Here is a 16,551-nt window from a genome sequence, read left to right on the forward strand (position 1 = left end):
AACTGTTGCATGTGTTCATTCCAAAACAAGCATGCATGCAATCAAGTACAGTAAGTGCTGCACATAACTCCTCAGATGACTGCATCTGAACTTGGATAATATTTTTATCAGCCACCAGTAGCAATCACTGTGGACTCCTCTTGCAAGAAAACATGATGAATTCTCCAGCCTACCAAGGAATCTGCTCAAGAGCTGACTGATTCTCTTTTTTTGAACTATGACAGGACTCAGCGGCTATTTTCACAATAATAGGTGTCTCTTTTTAATAAGTTTTGCCAGCTGTAAACTGATAAATCTCACCAGCAATCAACTCTGTGCAGGCAAGTTGGCTGCTACAAAAACTATCCAGCAAAGCCTGCTTAACAACCAGCAATGACACAGATTACAAGGGCTTCCTAAATACTGGATTCCCCCCCCCCCTTTTAAAGGCAAGATCAAAGGATGACACACCTTCCACAACAACTGGTAATTTCAGTGGAAGGCGTGCTGTTGTTCATGGATCATATGAATTATCCCAGAGAAGTTACCTTCTCCATCAACTGACAATATCTAGAAAGGCTTAAGTCTTAGTACTAACCCTTCTATTGCACTGAATATAAGGGATCATGGCTTTCCTTACGTTAAAAGATGCGAGCTAATGTTCTGACAGGTAGAAAGATGACTTAATCTGGCTCACTTTCAGAAAAAAGAGCATCTTTCCAGCCCTCAGAAATTATCCCAAAAACATCCCAATACAGAGATTTTTCATTGGCATTTGTGTGTACACAAAATGCTTGCAGTGCTGGGTGCAGGGCTCAGAGGCTGGAGGTGAACAACTTAAATATGTCCCTACAATGAGATTCTTGGAACTAACAGTTAAGAAAGGAGTGTGCTATGAATGGAGTCTAAAGATACAATGGAAGTCATCTCTCCAAGAATGGAAGACACAAAGGGTGGAATTCAACATAGCACTAAAGGAAATGTTGTGCCAGTGCTAGGATTTCTCCTTGCACAATAAAACATTCTCCCTCTCTTCTCCCCATACACCCCCTAAATCTTTTATGAAGTTCCCCCAACCTTCTGCAGCACATTTGGGGACAATGGGGTGTGTGCATGGGGGCAGGGGGCAAGGAGAAAACAAAAGGTCCATTGCACAAGGGGCTCATTCGGCTTGTGCAATTGTTTAGTTGAAGGTCAGCCATTCTTTTTTATAAGAAAAGAAATAATTTCTGCTGCTTTAACAGCCTGCTGTCATGCAGCAGGAGAGATGAAGCTTTTTCCAAAGATGAGCAAAGATCAGTGTTGGGAGGAAGGGGGATGAATTTCAACCACTGAATGACAGCACAATCCAAACTGTGACCAACCACAGGGAAGCTCCGTTGAATTCAATGGGGTTTACTCATAGGGTACACATAGGCTGCTGCCTTATACCAAGTCAGACTACTGGTCCATCTAGCTCAGTACTGTCTGCAGTGACTGGCAACGGATCTCTAGGGTTTCAGACAGGGAACCTCTCCCAACCCTACCTGAAGATGCCACCAGGGATCAGACCTAGGACCTTCTGCTTGCAAGGCAGACACTTTAACTCTCTGGGCTTTGGCTCTTCCCCAAAATGAGCCAGACAACTAGGGTGCAGCTCAATACTGCCTACACTGGCCAGCAGCAGCTCTCCAGGATTTCAGTCAGGAGTCTCTCTCAACTCAGCTGGCAATGACACTGAAGATTGAACCAGGCCAATGCAGAAGCAAGCTGCAGCCCTTCCACAAACAACATAGGAAGCTGCCTTAGGCCGAGCCAGACCTCAAGGCACTGCAATCATCCACAAGGGATTCCCACACAGCAGGGTTGATGTTGCCATTCTTCACGTAACATTTGCAGAGATCTTTGCAACACAGAGCTGAGTCTGCTTCAGGGACCAAGGCTGTTGGCAGATCAATTCTGCGTTACGAAGATGTCTAAATTTGTGACATGAAGGTTAGCGATATCAACCCCGCTGTGTGGGAATCCCTTGCAAATGGTCACAGTGCCTGGAGACAGGGTGTGCAACCACAGCAGTGATCAGTGGAGGAAGGAGAGGAAGAGGAGCGCAGAGAGAAGAAATACCACGGTGCACCTGCATCAGCACAACCAGATGCCTTCATCCACCCCAGCTGCAACAAAACATGTCTCTCCACATCGGTCTCTACATCCGCAGCGGCCACTGTAACCTTCCTGAGACGGATGCCAGCAGAGGCTTTCCCAACCTCCCTGGCTGCTGGCTAGAAGTGCCGGCAGCTGTAATCCAGAGATCTCCTAACTTGGAGGTTCTAATGTGGAGGTCGGGGGCCATCTGTCAGGGATCCTTCAGCCAGGATCCGTGCCTTGAAAGGGGTTGGACTAGATGACCCTCGGGGTCCCTTCCAACTCTATGGCTCTAAAACACCTGGGCACCCAAGGCTGGTCCACTCAGCTCAGAATGATCAGCGCTGCCCAGGCAGCGTCTCTCCCAGACCTGCCCGGAGATGCCTCTGAGGGTCGAACCTGGGACACGCCCCCCCACCGACCCTCAGGCGAGGCAGAAGCTCCGGGCGCTTCGCTCCGTGAGGGAGGCAAGGCCACGCCGCCCCCCCCCCGGCCGCCTCACCCGGGGCCGGTCCTTGGAGACGGGGCAGAAGCGGCGGTTGAAGCTGTCGGCGACCAGCACGGCCTGGAGAGGCGGCGGCGGCTCTTCTTGGGGTTCGGCTCCCCGGGAGCCCCCGGACCCGGCTCCACGCTTCCCGGAGGAAGACCCGCCGACACGAGCAGCCATCACGCCTCGCTCTCGCTCTCGCTCGCGGCCTCCGTCGGCCCGCCTCTTCCGCTTCCGGAAAGGGGGGGTAGGTGGACGGTGCCTCAGAGTGGACCAAAGACGGAGAGCGAAGACGCCGCGCGAGGGGGTGGGAAGGCGAGGAGTGAGGGACCCGAGCGGCGCATGCGCACGCTCGACTTCGTGGGGCCTGCGCGTGGCTCCGGCGCTTTTTTTTCTTCAGCGGCTTGTTCTATGCACAGAAGTTGGGAAGCGATCCTGCAGCCAAATAAAATGGTTGCTGAGTTCAGAGTAAAATAATAATAGTTATAATTTTTATTCATAATTTTTATTATTTTTACAGTACTATTATTATTATTCCCCACCCGTCTGGCTACCATGGTGGGCGACTTCCAACACATATAAAAACATAATAAAGCATTAGTCCTTAAAAACTTCCCAATACAGGGCTGCCTTCAGATGTCTTCCAAAAGTTGCATAGTTCTTTATCTCCTTGACATTTGATGGGAGGGTGTTCCCCAGGGAACCCCACATACAATTTTTATTTTTATTCTTTTAAATAAGGATAAATGCATAAAATTTTGCCTTCTTGCCTCTCCTCAGACTTGGAGCAGGTCCTGCGTGAGTGCTTTGGTTTGCGGTAACTTATATGCAGAATTCATCATGCGAAAGGCTGGGCTGGATGAATCCCAAGCCGGAATTAAGATTGCCGGAAGAAATATCAACAACCTCAGATATGCAGATGACACAACCTTGATAGCAGAAAGTGAATAGAATTAAAGAACCTTTTAATGAGGGTGAAAGAGGAGAGCGCAAAATATGGTCTGAAGCTCAACATCAAAAAAACGAAGATCATGGCCACTGGTCCCATCACCTCCTGGCAAATAGAAGGGGAAGAAATGGAGGCAGTGAGAGATTTTACCTTCTTGGGCTCCATGATCACTGCACATGGTGACAGCAGTCACAATATTAAAAGACGCCTGCTTCTTGGGAGTAAAGCAATGACAAACCTAGACAGCATCTTAAAAAGCAGAGACATCACTTTGCCAACGAAGGTCCGTATAGTTAAAGCTATGGTTTTCCCCAGTAGTGATGTATGGAAGTGAGAGCTGGACCGTAAAGAAGGCTGATCGCTGAATAATTGATGCTTTTGAATTATGGTGCTGGAGGAGACTCTTGAGAGTCCCATGGACTGCAAGAAGATCAAACCTTTCCATCCTTAAGGAAATCAGCCCTGAATGCTCACTGGGAGGACAGATCCTGAAGCTGAGGCTCCAATACTTTGGCCACCTCATGAGAAGAGAAGACTCCGTGGAAAAGACCCTGATGTTGGGAAATATTGAAGGCACAAGGAGAAGGGGATGACAGAGGACGAGATGGTTGGACAGTGTTCTCGAAGCTACCAGCATGAGTTTGACCAAACTACAGGAGGCGGTGGAAGACAGGAGTGCCTGGCGTGCTCTGGTCCATGGGGTCATGAAGAGTCGGACACGACTAAACGACTAAACAACAACAATGCCTCTCTCAGTGTGTAGGACAGTCCTGAGCCCACTTCTCGCAGGGAGGGAACCGCCAGAAGGCCCTCGGAACTGGACCTCGATGTCCGGGCTGAACGGTGCGGGTGGAGACGCTACTTCAGGTATACTGGACCAAGGCCATACCAGTACCCCTGGATCTGTAGTAATCTAGGAAAAGACATCATATTTGTAACCTGATGTGAAATATAAACGAGATATTGACCCATTTATCTTTTTCTCCAAGGCGGAGGGAAGCTAATGAGTGTATTATTTAGATAATGGGCTTGGCAAGGATTTTTAGACTAAAGGTTTACAGCATCACTGAAGGGAAGGCTGGGTTTGAAGAGGAGAACCTGTGCTGGTTGGCAGGAATAAAGCAGCTAGATTAGACTTCTGCTGAGAAACAGATGCTGCATCAGAGACCAGCTGCCCTGGGGAAATAAAGCAGCCCAAAATGGTGGGAGAGGATTAGTTGGCATGTCAGTGCAAGAGAGCATCTGCCTGGGATAAAGGACGCTGTGTCAGCAAAGGAGCTCCTCTTTGTACAAACAATACTGCCGGCAACACTAGCCTTGACACCATGACGCTGAGCAGTAGAAGAGTTCAGGTAGGCCACTTGCAGATTGTTTGATACCAGAAAACCACTTGAGGAGATTAGATTGGTTAGCCGCCTATTCTGGATGGGGTTACACTCCCTCTGAAAGAGCAGGTTAATAGTTTGGGGATCCATCTTTGCCATTGAAGGTGACACAGGCAGCCTCAGTGGCTAGGAATTTTATTGCCTAATGCTTTGAAGGCGACTCAGAAACTACAACTAGTCCAGAATGCAGCAGCCAGACTGGTGACTGGGAGCTGCCAATGGGAGCATATACCGTAACACCGGTCCTAAAGGATCTTCACTGGCTCCCAATATGTTTCTGAGCACAATTCAAAGTTTTGGTGCTGACCTTTAAAGACCTAAATGGCCTTGGCCCAGTAGACCTTACGGAGCATCTCCACCCCATCATCCAGCCTGGACACTGAGGTCTAGCTCCGAGGGCCTTCTGACGGTTCCCTCACTGCAGGAAGTGAGGTTACAGGGAACCAGGCAGAGGGCCTTCTCGGTAGTAGCACCTGCCCTGTGGAATGCCCTCCCATCAGATGTCAAGGAAATAAATAACTATACAACTTTTAGAAGACATCTGAAGGCTGCCCTGTATAGGGAAGTTTTTAATGCCTGATGTTTTATTGTGCTTTTATATTTGTTGGAAGCAAACCAGTCAAATTGCTGTTGTTGTTATGCCAGCGATGTCTTGGACAGGGATAGTTTGGCCACCATGATTCATGCTCTGGTAACCCCAAGGCTTGATTACTGCAATGCACACCATGTGGGGCTACCCTTGGGGGCCTGGTGTGGATGCTCCAGCTGGTGCAAAATGCTGCAGCTAGATGTTGGTAGAGGCAAACTACCACCAGCACATAACTCCTGTGCTTAAAAACCTTGCACTGTTTGACCATAAGTTACTGGGCCAAGTTCAAGGTCATTGTATTAATGTGCAAGGCCCTTAATGACTTGGGTCCAGGATACTTTAAGGGCTGCTTGATTCCTTCTAACCCTTCTGTAGGTCAGTGGTAGAACTTCTACGGTAATTTGCATGCACAAATCCCCAGGTTTAATCCCTGGCAGCATCTCCAGTGGCAAATATATTCAGTAATCTGAAATACAACCTTTACCTTTTAATTAGAAATAATAATAATAATCTTGCAAGGAAGTATTACCATTTCAACTGCTGGGGTAAAGTAGGAACCCCATCAAAGAAAAGGAAAGATGTATCCAGCATCTGCTTCCTTGTTTCCCTCATTCTCTGTGCTAATCGGTCATAATAGAAAGTGAAACTTAAAGACCAAATACATCAAAAGTGTCAAGGGAGACACCAAGAGCATTGGAAACCTCACTTGTTTTGTATCTGAAGGTTCAAGGGAGGGGGGGCAGGTTGGAAGAGGATTCACAAATGAAGGGAAGCTACTCTCCTTATTTGTTTCATAAAATTTACACACTACTTGAGTGTTAAAAAAAACCAAAAAACCAACAACTTCAAAGCGTTTTACGAAAGGTAAAACAGCCAAATCAAGAAAAATTCACAACCCTACTTGAAAGCATACAAAAGTTCAGATGCTGAAGCAGATAAAAATTACCTTGACTTTCTCAGCATCTGGGTAGGCTTGTTTAAACAAGAATGTTTTTAGCAGGCGTTCTTTGCGGACATCACACCCCAAAGTACTATCATTTGCAGGGTGGGAGGAGGGATAGCATTTGCCAACAGCACAGTGAAGACAAGAGCTGTGAATCTATTCCTGGTGTTTCCTGTCAGATGGAGATGGGGGAAATGTCACTTCGGATGTTGTGGGAATACTTCACCATCCCTCCAACAACTGGGGAGCAAATGTTAGAACTGGCTGAAGCCAATCAGCAGGTCTTGGTGACAAAGCAAGGAAGTGGTTCCTAAGTTTATAGTCTTATGCCTTACCTTCTATGTTGTTGTTGTTTAGTCGTTTAGTCGTGTCCGACTCTTCGTGACCCCATGAACCAGAAAACGCCAGGCACTCCTGTCTTCCACTGCCTCCCGCAGTTTGGTCAGACTCATGTTTGTAGCTTCGAGAACACTGTCCAACCATCTCGTCCTCTGTCGTCCCCTTCTCCTTGTGCCCTCCATCTTTCCCAGCATCAGGGTCTTTTCCAGGGAGTCTTCTCTTCTCATGAGGTGGCCAAAGTCTTGGAGCTCTAGCTTCAGGATCTGTCCTTCCAGTGAGCACTCAGGGCTGATTTCCTTCAGAATGGATAGGTTTGATCTTCTTGCAGTCCATGGGACTCTCAAGAGTCTCCTCCAGCACCATAATTCAAAAGCATCAATTCTTCGGCGATCAACCTTCTTTATGGTCCAGCTCTCACTTCCATACATCACTATATGCCTGTTGTCTTTGTCCATGGAGTTTTCTTGGCAGGGATACTGGAGTGGCTTGCCGGTTCCTGCTCCAGGTGGATCATGTTTGGTCAAAACTCTCCACTATGACCTGTCCATCTTGGGTGGCCCTGCACGGCATAGCTCATAGCTTCTCTAAGTTATTCAAGCCCCTTCGCCACGGCAAGGCAGTGATCCATGAAGGGGTACCTTCTATAAGAAATAGTAAAATGTTCAGTTTGGAATCAGAAGTCCAGCAATCTTAAATGAAGCAAAATCACACAGTCACAACGTTCTCTCGCTCTCTGTTAATGGGACTGAGGGTTTCTGAGGGGATGCTGCTTGGGGCACAAAGGAGTTGCAGGTCAAAAAAAGGTGATTTCTAGGCACCAGGTTAGGAAAGGCTGATTTAGGGATCTGGAAGCAGAAGGACAGCTTACTGGCCCAACTCCAACCTTTAATAGCAGTCTCTTAACACAGAGAGATAACCAGAGGTTGCCTTCTGTTTGTCTCAGGAGACAGTGGAGGATTGTGCCTTTGCGGGTGAGAGCAAACTGTTGGCTTGTTGCAGCATTTGCTGTGGGTGTAGAGACCCATATGGGAGAGATGTGTTTTGTTGTAGCTGGGACAGATGAAGGTGCCCAGCTGTGCTGCTGCAGATGCACCATGGCATTTCTTCTGTAATAAACGAAAATCTGCCCTTATTCCGTTATGGGGGACACAAGAGCCTTTATAGAGTCCTTTGCAGGTTCTCCATCGGTCGGAGAAAATAACAGAGGCCAACCAGAGAATATTGAGAAGCAAAGCAGCTATTAAGCCTGATCTTTATTGAACTGTTGCAACAGGGTGCCCCCTTCACACGCAGGAGAAGGAGAAGGACCTCAAACAAAGGTGTGTCCCCCCCCCCTTATATAGACATTTTAAATTGCCCACTCTGGAGTTCAAGACCACCCTCAGAAACACTATACATACATCACAGAAGGGGTATAGCTCAAGACCACCCCCCAGACACATCATACCTACATCACAGAAGGGGCGGTCTACAACAGAAATCTGAGTGCATTGTTTATCTCCTGTCTGGCAGGTTACCTGTTAATGCTTACTTGATTGGATACCCTGGGGAGCCTGGCCAGTCTTTTGTAGTGACAAATACTTAGTTTCTGAGCCAGGTCACAGGCTCTCCCTATTCATACACAGATATACCCTTAAGACAGGTTTTGTGAATGAAAATACAATGGGGAGGCTTTTCCATTTTCCTTTGACCTTGCAGAGAAAACATTTGGTCAGTTTGGGAGCCAAAATGGCTCCAGGGCTTCCCTCCTGTGCTGCCTCAGACATGTGGCCCATACATTTATGTACGTGTTTGCCTGGCACATCCATGAACATTTACTATATATATAAGACCTTGATTTTTTTTAATTTCACTTCTCTCTGCGCTCCTCCCAGCTGTCATTCCTGTCTGGCCCAAAGCCAGTGCATTCCCTGGCTTCCCCCAGAGATGGTTCACTTCGTAGCCACCAGCTGGAGCTCTTGCTCTGCTTCAGTCCCTGTTTGCAAATCAAGAGAGGAACACAGTTGTTGGCATCTGTCTCGAGAGACAATGGAGTGTGCCTCTAGCGTAATATCTTGTCCAGCCACTTTGAAAGTTTTCACACCTTGCGACCACCACCAGAAGCCCACCTGCCACCCCCCCGAAAAAACCCTTCCTGGTCTATTCTTGTCAGTGTTTTGTTGCAAGCAGACTTGAGAAACCTTTTTTTTTTTTTTGCTCTGCTCAGGGCAACTCGGGACTCGTGCCGTGTGGATCCTGGCACAGGAAGAAAGGCACAAGTTTCCCCTTGGTGCTTTAACTGATCGCGCAGGTCTTGGCTTGCATGCCTCCATACCTCAAGCTTTTATCTACAGCAACACGTGTATATTCCTTTGGTACAAGCCGCTGACGTGACGTCCAAACAAAACATAGGAAGATCGATTCATTTCTCAGGCTATTTGCACAAACAGTTGCTACAGACGTCAAGCTACAGCGAGCTCTTGCACAGTCCTTGTTCCCCCCTCCGACCTTGAGACAAGGGCAATCAGTTCTTAAGGCTGCAAGCGATTAATATCAGTTAGAAAGTTGATGGGGCATCCATCTCCCACCTCTCTTTTCTCCCCAGGAAACTGAACTGCTTGCTTTCCTCCAATTCTCCCCAGACACAAATGTGTGGCAGGAGCCAAGACGTTCAAGGCAGTGTTGGAAGGACACAGCCTCCCACAAGCTGTCACAAATGCACATAAACTCCAGCAGCTATTATGAAGTGAACAAAAGGGAGAAGGAAAGGAAACAAACATTTCTATCTCTGCCCTACACAGCTACCTACAAATAGGCTTCTAGTTGCCTCTGGGCGGTCAGATGGATTCCATTTATAAGGGCTGCTTGACGCAGGTGGGATTCTGATTGATGAGTGGCTCCAACCAGTCAATCCCAGGACAGATATAATGCTTCAGAGAAATGGGCATAACACTGTTATTGGGGGGCGGGAGAGTTCCTGGACCACCTAATTCCTGAAATAGCTAGCTAGCTTCCTGGTGATGTGATGGGTCATGAAGGGGAACAAAGGAAGTGGCTCTGTGCAAGGTGACAAATGGGTGGTGCCCCCTCTCTCAGCTCATGGGTAGTGAGAAGGGAAAAGGCAAAGTTGAGAGCAGATAGTTTGGAGTGATGTGAGCTGGAAGCAAAGCAGCAATCTGGGAAACGAGAAAGACAGAGTGGTGTTTGAATCCAGGGCTGTGGCTATGGGAGAAACAAGACCCTCTTGGAGTGTCCATGCTGTGAACCCCTTCATCGTAGGCTCGGGTTGTATATAAAGACACCACAGTCTCTGCTGGTGCATATGAATCTTGGGCAAGCACTTGGCATCTCTGGAAACTCATGTCACTTGGAGATTAGGGTGGCGTGCAGCAATATCTTTGGGAAACTGGGAAAGGGGACGGTCAGAGTGTTATCTGCTGTCTGTGCCCTGCTAGAGAGCAAGCTTTCATCAGCTTGTGTGTTGGAGGGGAAGCGTGACTTCACCTGCAGAAGGGGATGGAATGGTCCACCAGCATCTCTTGGTCATTCTACAGGTGTAGTGCAGCTCCAGAAGATAACAGCCCCTCATCCAGGAAAACTCCTGTGTAGGACTGTGCCTTTAAGAAACATTTCCTGCTCCATTGCTCCACCACAAATGTTCTGTAATGTTATCCTTAGTCTCATGGTCATAGATGTTTATCTTGAAAGGCTGGGCTCTGGGAATTGTGTTGAGAAGTCTTTGCTGTTTACGCACTCAGTTCAGAAACCACAAATACTGTACACATTCACCCCCTCCTCTAAACGGCACTGGGTCTTCACCTCCGGGGGAAGCCGGCAGGAAGGGGGTAAACGTCCTAAATGTTTAACAGCAGCAAGAACAAAAAGTCCCCTGCTCACAGATTAGGCCAACTAGAGTCAAATGGCTCGGGGAGCCTGACTCACACACTGGGAATGAAGAGTCAGGGTGCCTCTGAGGACATGCTCAAGGAATCCTCTCCTGAGCCACCCAAGTACCAGAACTGAGTTCACAAGCCGTTTGCACAAAACTCCACTCCTGGATTGCCTCCAAAATCAAAGGAATAAAGGCTCCAGAGCCACAATTTTGTGCCTGAATCTGGTTGATGGAATGCATCTTTCCGCAGGGCCTTCAAGACAGAGCTGTTCCGCCTGGCCTTTGGTTTAGACTCAGTCTGACCCTTATGTTTTCCTCCCCTTATGGTTTTGATCTATGGGCTACTTTTAAAATGAGGCTGCATTTTAAATTGCATTTTAACCTGTATTTTAAATTGGGTTTTTTTCCCCTATTATGTTTTTACTGTAATTTTACTGGTGTTAGCCGCCCTGAGCCTGGCTCTGGCCGGGTAGGGCGGGGTATAAATAAAAATTGTTGTTGTTGTTGTTGTTGTGTATCCAGTGTGAGCAACAGCCCATGTAGTGAAGAAACGTCTCCACCCCCATCGTTCAGCCCGGACACTGAGGTCCAACTCCAAGGGCCTTCTGGTGGTTTCCTCACTGCAAGAAGTGAAGTTACAGGGAACCAGGCAGAGGGCCTTCTTGGTGGTGGCACCCGCCCTGTGGAACACCCTCCCATCATATGTCAAGGAAATAAACAACTATCTGACTTTTAGAAGACATCTGAAGGCAGCCCTGTTTAGAGAAGTTTTTAATGTTTGATGCTTTATCATGCTTTTAATATTCTGTTGGGAGCCACCCAGAGTGGCTTGGGAAACCAGAGTGTTGGGCTAGGGCTTAGAAGACCTGGGTTCAGATTCCCACTTGGCCATGAAGCTCACTGGGTGACTCCTGTTGTGAAGGTACCAGCATCTCTGGTGTGTTGCCTGGAGAGCAGACCTCCAGGATTGGGCTGGATACAGAGCAGGTAAGTTAATCACCGCCCATATCCGTCACACCCAAGGCACATTACACCTAGATGTAGTTATGGCAGCCGCTAACGCCTCACAGGAATTTGTGTGATGGATGGAAACCAGTGGCTTGGTAAATCTAAAGTTAGATTTGACATTTCCAACATAATGTGTGCTGGCTTAATGCTGTTCGGTTTACAGCTGCAGTTTCTCAAACACTTCATTCCTGGGCAAATCTTTCCTCTATATTTGCTAGATTTTCACAGAGAGAGCAAAGCACTCCCACACACTCCAGGCTGACTTTATTGGAGAGTCTCAATTGTTACTCTTGCCTTCATAGCACTAGGAACATTGCATAGTGATGTCCTTATTCTGGTTTCCAGTTCACATGACCTTTTAGTTTTCTGGTGGAAGTCCCCTGTGCTTTAGAGAGTACAATGACTTCCACACCTTCAGAAAGACATTGGAAGCCTACACTGTCTAAAAGATACCTACAAAACAACAAACCCATACCAACACAAGAAATACAAGACAAACTAGGGGAGACCCAAATACCTTGGCTAACACACCATCAACTACATGCCTTCTTAAACAATCCAGCAGTAAAATCAGCAGCCACTAGGCCCTTGACCACCTTCAAAAATGTTCTCCTGACAGCAGAGGGACATGGCAAAGGGATGGTATCCACAATATACAAAATATTGCTCCAACATCCCACAAACCCCCTTGACACAATCAAAGAACAATGGGAGCAGAGTTTAGGCTATGAAATTAACTCCACCCAATGGACTAAAATGTGGTCTAAACCTCCCTTTAAGTCCATATTGGCCAAAAGAAGGAAACTCACTCTGAAACTCACCTGCAGGTGGTACTTAACACCATGGAAACTGGCGCTGATACGCCCAGGAACCTCACCAAGATGTTGGAGAGGCTGCACCTCCACAGGCACATATCTCCACATGTGGTGGGAATGCCCTAAAATCCAACCATTCTGAACAGCAGTCCTACAAGAGATATGCAAAATAACTAAACAGATATTAGAACTCACCCCAGAACTGGCCCTACTGAAAATCTTTAAGATCACATAATGACCACTCACATTATACAGAGCTTATAACCACCTACTCTCAGCAGCCAGAAGCATCATAGCCAGACACTGAAGAGACCTATCAGGAGTAAACATGGACCAATGGTATCAAATTGTATGGGAACCAGCCTTACTAGAAAAGCTAAGCAATAAACTGAAACTGACATGGGACAAATAGAAGAGGACGCCTTCACCCCAGTATGGCTCCCCTTTATCACATAAAGAGCCCAACAAGACAATGACAAGAACTCACCAACAGCATACGAATCAATCTGGCTTACCTGACCCAACAAGCGCCCCCCCCTACAAATGCAAACAAACCCCACTGCAGCCAACCAACCACACCTGCCCCCCAATACCTCTCACTACCAAGGGAATGTAATAAACGAATAAAAAGAGAGCCTACCCAGTTGACGCTGACACAAAACCCGACACATACACTATACAAAATAATATAAGCCTCACCACCCCACCCCTCCTCTCACCCCACTTCTTCCCCAACACTAATGTCTCATAACAAATGTAAATGATTTGTAAGAAAGTCTGTACAACCTGAAAAAAGAAACAAGGCATGTACTTTTATAAACCAATAAAATATTTAATAAAAATAAATTTAAAATAAAACAAAACAAAGGAGTTTGCAGGTGTAATTTCAGAGCCTATGCCTATAATCTATGAGAATTATTGGAGAACGGGTGAGGTCCCTGCAGACTGGAGGCATATAATGAAGTCTGTGAGCACTTAGAAAAGGATACTGTGATTATTAAGATCCAGCATGGACTTTCATAAGCAAGTCATGCCGGATGAATCATTTCTTTTTTTATGGAGTTACAAGCTTGTCGATCGGAAGGTCGGCGGTTCAAATGGTGCAAATGGTTTGAATGGTGAGCTCCCGTTGCTTGGTCCCTGCTCCTGCCAACCTAGCAGTTCAAAAGCATGCCAGTCCAAGTAGATAAATAGGTACCGCTCCGGCGGGAAGGTAAACGGCGTTTCCGTGCGCTGCTCTGGTTCGCCAGAAGCGGCTTAGTCATGCTGGTCACATGACCCGGAAGCCAGTAAAGCAAGATGAGTGCCGCAACCCTAACGGTCAGGGGTCCCTTTACCTTTACAAGCTTGGTGGATCAGGGAAATGCTGTGGACGTAGTATATATTGATTTCAGTAAGGCTTTTGACAAAGTCCCCCTTGAATTCTTGTGTAAAATGTCATAGCTGGTGAGCCATTGTTACAGAACCATATTGTACTGTGCTAAAATGACTGAAGTTGCTTTTCCTTTCCTGGAAAGAAAGAAATGGGACCTCTTAGGTGTTAGTGATGTGTGAAATCTAGGCCCCATATTTCCTTAAAGCCCAAATTATACAGAGATGAGAAAAGACACTCAAGCTACAAACCTGGCACTCTGTAAATTATGCAAAGATTGCTGTCTTATGCAAATGAATTTATTTAGCCTATATTTTGAAACCCGGCACTGGGAGCCAGCATGGTTCTGTGAGTGACAGGTCCGGGGGAGTCCAAGCAAGTCCTAAATCTTCCACGCAATTATTGCATGGCTGATGGCAAGTCACAATCTTCGCTGCAGTTCATCATCTTTTCAGAAGGAATCATAGTGACATAGGTTGTTGAGGGAAAAGCTATACTGAGTACTGAGATGGCAAAACGGCATCAATGTTAGCATGTAAAAGTGTTTCATAAGCCAGAAAAATAACAGCACACACCCTACAATGGTAGCTGAGCCTGGGATTTTATTAGGTAAGTGTGGGTGTGTAAGCAGGTAGGAGGTCAGTAGAACAAATGCTCAGACTCAGATTTACGTAATCTTGGGATTAGCAAAATGCTGAGTCATTTGATAGGCGAGTTGCACATGAAAGGGTGGTGTGTTGCAGCCCCTGCTAAGGATGTGTGCTCAATGAGCCTACACATTTTTTGCATTGCATCTTCTCTACAATCAGTGCTGGTCATTCAATAGTTGGCAGGTACAACCCCATGGCAACACTGTCCTCAATACTTTTCCACGCAGAAGTAAGTGGTAGCTTTGTGCTTTTGCAGGGTCTCAGTGTGCAAAAATGTGTGTGCACCCAAGAAGACGTCACTGGGGGCCCCTGGTCACCTCACAGATGCAGCCCCCTCTCATTCGGCCTGATCCAATATCGTCATGTAGAACTGTTCCACAGGATCCACTGAGAACCAAAGCATTGCAAGAATCGAAGGCAGTGGTTCTCAAAGGGTGTGGCACGCCACATTGGTGTAGCAGGAGAGGATGGCAAGTGTGGCAGGAAGATTCAAGGACAATCAATATTGTATTCTGGGAATCAGCCATGTTCTTATGTGGCTGCATTGTTTTATGCTTTTTGGATTCCCTCTGATGTCAAGGAAATAAACAACTACAGTGGTACCTCGGGTTAAGAACTTAATTCATTCTGGAGGACTATTCTTAACCTGAAACTGTTCTTAACCTGAAGCACCACTTTAGCTAATGGGGCCTCCTGATGCCGCTGCACCGCCGCCGCACAATTTCTGTCCTCATCCTGAAGCAAAGTTCTTAACCCAAGGTACTATTTCTGAGTTAGCGGAGTCTGTAACCTGAAGTGTCTGTAACCTGAGGTACCACTGTATCTGACTTTTAGAAGACATCTGTAGGCAGCCCTGTACAGGGAAGTTTTTAATATTTGATATTTTACTGTGCTGAATAGGTGTGATGGTTTGTGTATGCTCTTCGCAATAAGCACCCTCTGCTCACTCAGAGAGATATTGACAGTTCTTTATTTTACATATGTACAAGCAGCCCAGTACAATCATGCATCCAAATCACCCAGTTCAGATTCGGGGAGTCGTCTTCTCCTGCTTCTCCTCCAACAGAAAAGGTGGGGAAGCTTCATGGGACGTCTCTGATTCCTGCGCTTTGACCCTCTCCTTTCCTGTGCCAAAGGCACAGGCATAGGCTCTCTGTCTGTTCCTGTACTCCCTGTGCGGTGCTGGGGCTCTGCTTCAGCATCAGAGAGCCTTCCCGCCTCCTGGCTCTCTCCCTCTTCCCCTTCCATCACTTCCTCTCTGTGTCCTTCTGACTGTTCCCGCTCTGACTCTTCTCCCCTCCCCCCCCCCAAGGCATTCCTTGGCGGTCCCATGACAATAGGTTTGATTTGTTTAATTTGTTGTATGCTGCCCTCAGTGGCTGGGGCAACCCAGTCAGATGGGAGGCATCTAAATAAATAAATTGATGATGTTGATGATATTATAAAGTAGTTGTGTCCTTTGTTATAAATCAAGCACTGTTGGAGGAGTGTTTCTTCTCCCACCTTCTAAATGTATTTCTTATCAATAAAAAAATTGGTGTGGCACAAGCAGATTTTTATTCTGAAAGTGTGGCCCAGGAAAAAATAAGTTTGAGAACCACTGATCTAAGGAAACAGCATGCATGTCTACAATGTTCCCTGGCAGAAAATAGATGCATTTGCTTACAAGGGACTCATGGTGCCCAAGTGGTACTCTCCAGACGTTGCTGGCTCTCCCATGAGGCAGAGTGAGGAAGCTGCCTCAGGCGGCAAATGCTGAAAGGCAGGAGGTGAACAGAGCTGTGTGAATTTCCAACCATGCTTACAAAACAACAACACACCACTCAGAATAAAATAACCCCAAACAGCAGTAAAATTCCAACCCAACCAGTTTAAATTTGCAAGCTCAAAGCTCCCGGTGGAATATTCTACAGGAAGATATCTGATTAACTGTGGCCAAACCAGCTCAGTTAAAGTTCAAGCCATTATTCTAGTTTACAATAATATAACTATACTTAAATTTGCACCAACAATCAAACAAAAAACACTTCGCATGGCTCATTA

The 16,551-nt window shown here is 46.8% G+C and overlaps 1 protein-coding gene across 1 annotated transcript in view; it reads right to left on the reverse strand.

The window, feature by feature from the left end:
• The window catches only part of EIF2B5 (eukaryotic translation initiation factor 2B subunit epsilon), a 30,864-nt gene extending 28,055 nt beyond the window's left edge, over positions 1 to 2,809 (reverse strand). The window contains exon 1 of the mRNA XM_053390751.1: positions 2,603 to 2,809. Within this exon, the coding sequence (XP_053246726.1) occupies positions 2,603 to 2,767 (165 nt within the window). The 5' untranslated portion in view covers positions 2,768 to 2,809. The remainder of the gene's footprint in view (positions 1 to 2,602) is intronic.
• Positions 2,810 to 16,551: the final 13,742 nt, after the last annotated feature.

This window comes from Podarcis raffonei, chromosome 5, assembly GCF_027172205.1.
Source record: "Podarcis raffonei isolate rPodRaf1 chromosome 5, rPodRaf1.pri, whole genome shotgun sequence".
NCBI lineage: Eukaryota > Metazoa > Chordata > Lepidosauria > Squamata > Lacertidae > Podarcis > Podarcis raffonei.